The 7,483-nt window shown below is 41.4% G+C and overlaps 1 protein-coding gene across 1 annotated transcript in view; it reads left to right on the forward strand.

The window, feature by feature from the left end:
- LOC122561469 (paired box protein Pax-6-like) overlaps positions 1 to 7,483 on the forward strand; it is a 29,655-nt gene that overhangs the window by 1,537 nt on the left and 20,635 nt on the right. Inside the window, exons 2-4 of the mRNA XM_043713212.1 lie at positions 493 to 623; positions 1,085 to 1,300; positions 2,623 to 2,713. Of these exons, the coding sequence (XP_043569147.1) occupies positions 493 to 623; positions 1,085 to 1,300; positions 2,623 to 2,713 (438 nt within the window). The remainder of the gene's footprint in view (positions 1 to 492; positions 624 to 1,084; positions 1,301 to 2,622; positions 2,714 to 7,483) is intronic.

Below are 7,483 nucleotides of genomic sequence, written 5' to 3' on the forward strand. Positions count from 1 at the left end.
AAGGAATTGGGAATATGGGATGGCGTTTTTACAGGGGGCAGGGTGAGAGGAGGTGTAGTCTAGGTAGCTGTGGGTGTCGGTCGGTTTATAGTAAATGTCCGTGTTGATTCGGTCGCCCGAGATAGAAATGGAAAGATCTAGGAAGGGGAGTGAGGAGTCTGAGATGGTCCAGGTGAATTTGAGGTTGGGGTGGAAGGTGTTGGTAAAGTGAATGAACTGTTCAACTGTTCTGAGTTCGTCGGTTTTAGCTGGCATACTGATAGGATCAATGCATTCCACCTTAATGTAATTGGGATAAATATGTGACCAGAGTTTATATTCCTGTTTATACAGCTATGTTTGCCTGAAAGTCTATATACATAGTGAATGGGAACTGAACTGAGTGCTCCCTGCAGAGATGGGCTGCATAATATGAAGACTGCCTGATAACCACTTGTAGAAGAATGGGTTAAAAAAAAACATGCATTTCTCCTCTACCTTCTCTGTTTATAGGTGTGGGCTGTGTGAATCAACTTGGAGGGGTCTTTGTGAATGGACGCCCCTTACCCACCTGCAAGCGGAAGAGGATCATCGAAATGGCAGTGGGTGGCATCAGGGCATGTGACATCTCCAGGATTTTACAGGTCAACAAGATTTACATATTGCTTAAACCTCTTAGGAATATAAAATACATAACAGTAAGATTCAAATGTTCATGTCTGAATCCAAAATAAAGGGATGAATGGCTTCCCTGTCTGTTGTATACTGAGGTCCAAGTGAAATTAACTGGGATAATTGCTAGTAATTTCAATCATATCCAAAAATTCAAGACCAACTAATAATCTTAGAGGGAATGAACATAGTGCTACAAATGACTGTTAAGACTTCATTTAACTAGAACATTATTTTGCTGAACATCAGCAAGATCAAAGATATCACATAAATTAAGTGCTATATAAATTAAAGTTGCTGCTTCATCATGATTGTCACCTGAGCAGTGATTAATGCACCTTACTGCACCATATTGAACCTTCCATCACATTGCAACATCTTACAGCACCCTCCCATAGTTACCACATATTATTGCTTCCTCTCTCCAATGCAGGTGTCCAATGGCTGTGTGAGTAAGATTCTGGGCCGATACTACCAAACAGGATCTGTTGGTCCAAAAGCGATTGGTGGGAGTAAACCACGACTGTCAACTCCAGAGGTGGTGGCTAAGATTGCTTACTTTAAATGGAATAATCCCTCAATGTTTGCCTGGGAAATCCGTGGGAAGTTATTGTCGGAAGGAATCTGTACCAAGGACAAAATTCCTAGTGTGAGTTTGTTGATGAGTTATTTTTCATGTATCTATGAACTCCAACTTCAGATAAGGCTAAGACAACATTTTTTACATCAAAAAGCAGGTTAAAATAATAAAATCTAACAGCATTGAGGAATGCCACTTAGGCCATTGTGACTATGTCAACTATTTGAACAAAATGTAACTCATACTGAAAGGTTAAAAGTATTTTATGTTTGTCAATTGTAAGAGCTCAATGTAACAGGGCAGTTTCAAATCGGTTTGCTGAAGGCTTAGGCTTACTTGATAAGAATTCTACTAATTAATTAAAAATGAGTTAATTTAGAGTTGTGTAAGTTTAGCTGTCACGGATGCAGTGAAAGGCAATATTTGATGTTGAGTTGAGTATGCTTTTTGCCTAGTATAGGATGAAACCTATTAAGTTCAATCTGGATCAATCTAATGTTAGGAATACAGGAGATACAAATAGGAATAGGTCATCCATCCAGTCAATCCTGTTCTGTCATTCAAATAGATTGTAACTGATCATTTACATCTACATCATTTTTCATCACTATTGCTATATCCCTTGATGTCATTGGTATTCAGAAATATACAAATTTCTGTATTGAACATTATCAATGATAGAGCTTACGTAGCCCTCTGAGATAGAGAATGCCAGGGTTTCACCACCTTCTGATTATAAGTGCACTACATGCTGATCTTAGGTTTTTCTTTTAACTGTCCAGATATTAAATGTACAGTCCTAATTGTGCCAATGTGAATCTTTCTTACTTTTACCTTTGAAAGAGTGATCCTTTTATTTCATCAAGCCAATTCTGCCATTTTTGTTAGACCATGACTGATCAATAGATCAAAATTATTATATTTCCTTTCTTTATATCCCTCAGTATGTTTCTTTCGCACAAACCAATGCATGTCAATCTTGAAATTTTCAATAATTCCAATACCTACAGACCAAACAGATTGTTAGATATCTACCAAACTTTGTTGAAGAAAAGTACTTTAGAACCTCAATCCTAAATGACCAAGGTTTAATTTGAAAAATCCTTGAGTGGAGGAAATTGTTCTCTATAAATACCCTATTTAGTTCCTTTATTATTCGAAAGATGTCAATTATACTATCCCTCAACCTTCTAAATGCAAGAGAGTGTGTGGCAAGTTTGTGTAACGTATTTAACTATTTAAACTCTAATATTGCATCAATTTGCATCAAATGCCCTAAAATGAAAATCAGCAAATTAATTAATTCATACTATTTTACATTGAAAGAACCTATGCTCATTATTGATTCTGCAAAGGTATGACTGAATAAGTGCTTTTTGCATCTTTTCTAGGTTTCTTCTATTAACCGAGTCTTGCGGAACCTGCAGTCTGACCTACAAATGTCTACAACTGAGATCACAACACGGAACCAATTGACAGGAGGTGGGGCTGCTTCCAACATCAGCATGATAGTAAAGCAGTAAACTAAATTGTAACTGAGGACAAGAAGGGAAAAATGACAAAACATAAATAACAGACTTTGTAAACAGTCTTTGTCTCTGAGCTTATCATTGCTACGGGGTAGTACTTTGGTAGGCTAAGGTTATAAGAACATAAGGATACAACTCCACAGTAGTCCATTAAAGTTGCCAGCCCTTTTAAATACCAGTAGAGGAGCTGTTCAGGCTATTGTCATCATTTTGCAGGTGAAGGTTGAGGTCAGTCCTTGTTGAATCAATGATATGTCTGACTCTTATTCCCATCTGATTTTCATACAAATTATATCAGTGCACAGAAGACCCACTATTCAGAACAGCTAGGGGTGAATATTTTAAATGCAACTTTTTCAAAATTGCTCAATTTTCAAGAACAAACAAATCCTAGTAAAATCATTCAATAGCTAGTTGTGTATTCACCACGAAAGCATATTTAATTATAAATAAAGAAGCAGGAGAGTCCTATTCAGCCCTTTGAGCTTGTTCTGCCACACAATTAGACCATGTTGATCGGTGCCTCAATTTCGTTCATCCAAGATTTGGAGATGCCAGTGTTGGTCTGGGGTGTACAAAGTGTTGTGTGATTTTTAACTTAGCTTATTTAACTTTGTCCGATATCTTATTATCTTTACCTGACTAAAAGCCTATTGATTTTTGTCCCGTAAGTTCCAATTATCCTAGCATCTACAATTTTTTGGTGTAAAGCAAGTTTGGGGTGCAGGTTCATTGTTCCTTGAAAGTGGAGTCACAAGTCGATAGGATAGTGAAGAAGGCATTTGGTATGCTTTCTTTTATTGGTCACAGCATTGAGTATAAGAGTTGGAAGGTCATGTTGCGGCTGTACTGGACATTGGTTTGGCCACTTTTGGAATCTTGTGTGCAATTCTGGTCTCCCTCCTATAGGAAGGATGTTGTGGAACTTGAAAGGGTTCAGAAAAGATTAACAAGGATGTTGCCAGGGTTAGACGGTTTGAGCTATAGGGTGGGACTAAATAGACTGGGGCTGTTTTCTCTGGAGTGTTGAAGGTGAAGGGGTGACCTCATAGCGGTGTATACAATCATGAGAGTCATGGATAGAGTAAGTAGACAAGATCGTTTTGCTGGGTTGGGGATTCCAGAACTAGAGGGCAGAGATTTAGAGGCAGAGGGGAAAGATTTAAAAGTTATCTAAGGGACAACCTATTCATGCAGAGTATAGTGCATGTATGGAATGAACTGCCAGAGGAATGGTGCAGGCTGGTACAATTGCAACATTTAAAAGGCATTTGGATGGGTATGGGAAGAGGAAGGATTTAGAGGGATAGTTGCCAAGTGCTGGTAAATGGAATTAGATTAGTTTAGAATATCTGGTTGGCATGGATGATTGGACCAAAGGGTTTCTATGCTGTACATCTCTATGATGCTATGTCTTAATGGTAAGGTCCTGCTGAGTGTTCCCGAACAAAGACACCTTGGAATTCAGGTTCATAGTTCCTTGAGAATGGAGTCACAAGTAGACAGGATCGTGAAGAAAGCGTTTGGTATGCTTGCCTTTATTGGTCAGTATATTAAGTATAGGAATTGGGAGGTTATTTTGTGGCTGTGCAGGACATTTATAATAAAGTTGCCAGAGTTGGAGGGTTTGAACTATAGGGAGAGGCTGAGTAGAAAATGTGTTGCCGGAAAAGCGCAGGAGGTCAGGCAGCATCCAAGGAACAGGAGAATCGATGTTTCGGGCATAAGCCCTTCTCCTCATTCCTGAAGAAGGGCTTTTGCCCGAAACGTCGATTCTCCTGTTCCTTGGATGCTGCCTGACCTGCTGCGCTTTTCCAGCAACACATTTTCAGCTCTGATCTCCAGCATCTGCAGTCCTCACTTTCTCCTCGGAGAGGCTGAGTAGGCTAGGACTACTGGCCCTGGAGCATCAGAGGCTGAGGGGTGACTTTGAAGAGATTTATAAAATTATGAGGGGCCTGGATTGGGTAAATAGACAAGGTCTTTTCCCTGGGGTGGGGGAATCCAGAACTATAGGGCATAGATTAGATTAGATTGCCGACAGTATAGAAACAGGCCCTTCAGCCCAACAAGTCCATAACGACCCTCCAAAGAGCAACACACCCAGACCCATTCCCCTTCATTTACCCCTGACTAATGCACCTATCACTATGGGCAATTTAACATGGCCAATTCACCTAACCTGCACATTTTTGGACTGGGGGAGGAAACCAGAGCACCCAGAGGAAACACACACAGACACGGGGAGAATGTGCATACTCCACACAGACAGTCGCCTGAGGCTGGAATCGAGCCCGGGTCTCTGGCACTGTGAGGCTAACCACTGAGGTCTAAGGTGAAAGGGGAAAGATTTAAAAGAGACCTAAGGGACAACTTTTTCATGCAGAGAGTGTTGCGGTTTGGAAAGGACTGCCAAAGGAAGTGGTGGAGGCTAGTACACCTACAACATTTAAAAGGCATCTGGATGGATAGATGGATAAGAAAGGTTTAGAAGGATATGGACCAAGTGCTGACAAATGGGACTAGATTAGGTTAGGATATCTGGTTGGCATGGACGAGTTGGACTGAAGGGTCTGTTTCTGTGCTATACATCTCTCTGACTCTGTGACGCTATGTATTCTTTCAGCCTGAGCAGGAAGGTGGACTCTCAGTTTAACCTCTCTTTAGTAAGACAGTATTTCCGACAATAGACAATAGACAATAGGTGCAGGAGTAGGCCATTCTGCCCTTTGAGCCTGCACCACCATTCAATATGATCATGGCTGATCATCTTTAATCAGTATCCTGTTCCTGCCTTATCTCCATAACCCTTGATTCCACTATCCTTGAGAGCTCTATCCAATTCTTTCTTAAATGAATCCAGAGACTGGGCCTCCACTGCCCTCTGGAGAAGAGCATTCCACGCAGCCACCACTCTCTGGGTGAAGAAGTTTCTCCTCATCTCTGTCCTAAATGGTCTACCCCGTATTTTTAAGCTGTGTCCTCTGGTTCGGCACTCACCCATCAACGGAAACATGTTTCCTGCCTCCAGAGTATCCAATCCTTTAATAATCTTATATGTATCAACCAGATCCCCTCTCAGTCTTCTAAACGCAAGGGTATACAAGCCCAGTCGCTCCAGTCTTTCAGCATAAGGTAGTCCCGCCATTCCAGGAATTGACCTCGTGAACCTAGGCTGCACTCCCTCAATAGCCAGAATGTTTTTCCTCAAATTTGGAGACCAGGACTGCACACTATACTCCAGGTGTGGTCTCACCAGGGCCCTGTACAGTTGCAGAAGAACCTCTTTGCTTCTATACTCAATCCCTCTTGTTATGAAGGCCAGCATGTTATTAGCCTTCTTCATTACCTGCTGTACCTGCATGCTTACCTTCATTGGCTGGTGTACAAGAACACCTAGATCTCTTTGTACTGCCCCTTTACCTAAATTGATTCCATTTAGGTAGTAATCTTCGAGGAGAAAGTGAGGACTGCAGATACTGGAGATCAGAGCTGAAAATGTGTTGCTGGAAAAGCGCAGCAGGTCCGGCAGCATCCAAGGAACAGGAGAAGCCCTTCCTGAAGAAGGGCTTCTGCCCGAAACGTCGATTCTCCTGTTCCTTGGATGCTGTTGGGCCTGCTGCGCTTTTCCAGCAACACATTTTCAGCTCCATTTAGGTAGTAATCTGCCTTCCTGTTCTTGCCACCAAAGTGGATAACCATACATTTATCCATTTTAAACTGCATCTGCCATGCATCTGAGCACTCACCTAACCTGTCCAGGTCACCCTGTAATCTCCTAACATCCTCCTCACATTTCACCCTGCCACCCAGCTTAGTATCATCAGCAAATTTGCTAATGTTATTACTAATACCATCTTCTATATCATTAACATATATTGTAAAAAGCTGTGGTCTCAGCACTGATCCCTACGGTACCCCACTGGTCACTGCCTGCCATTCCAAAAGGGAGCTGTTTATCACTACTCTTTGTTTCCTATCAGCCAATGAACTTTCAATCCAAGTTAGTACTTTGCCCCCAATACCATGCGCCCTAAGTTTGCTCACTAACCTCCTATGTGTGACTTTATCAAAAGTTTTCTGAAAGTCCAGATACGCTACATCTACTGGATCTCCCTCGTCCATCTTCAGAGTTACATCCTCAAAAAATTCCAGAAGATTAGTCAAGCATGATTTCCCCTTCATAAATCCATGCTGACTCTGACCTATCCTGTTACTATTATCGAGATGCGTCATAATTGCATCCTTTATAATAGACTCCAGCATCTTTCCCACCACTGAGGTCAGACTAACTGGTTTAAAATTTCCTGCTTTCTCTCTCCCACCTTTCTTAAAAAGTGATACAACATTAGCCACCCTCCAATCCGCAGGAACTGATCCTGAATCTATCGAACTCTGGAAAATAATCACCAACGCATCCACGATTTCTCGAGCCACCTCCTTCAGTACCCTGGGATGTAGGCTATCAGGTCCCGGGGACTTATCAACCTTCAGACCTAACAGTCTTTCCAACACCAATCCCTGTGCAAATATAAATATAAATTCCCTTCAGTTCAGGTCCTTCAGCCACTGTTACCTCAGGGAGATTGATTGTGTCTTCCCCAGTGAACACAGATCTGAAGTACCAATTCAATTCTTCTGCCATTTCTTTGTTCCCCATAATATATTCCCCTGTTTCTGTCTTCAAGGGCCCAATTTTAGTCCTAACCATTTTTTTGCCTTG

This window comes from Chiloscyllium plagiosum, chromosome 23 (genome assembly GCF_004010195.1).
Source record: "Chiloscyllium plagiosum isolate BGI_BamShark_2017 chromosome 23, ASM401019v2, whole genome shotgun sequence".
Taxonomy (NCBI): domain Eukaryota; kingdom Metazoa; phylum Chordata; class Chondrichthyes; order Orectolobiformes; family Hemiscylliidae; genus Chiloscyllium; species Chiloscyllium plagiosum.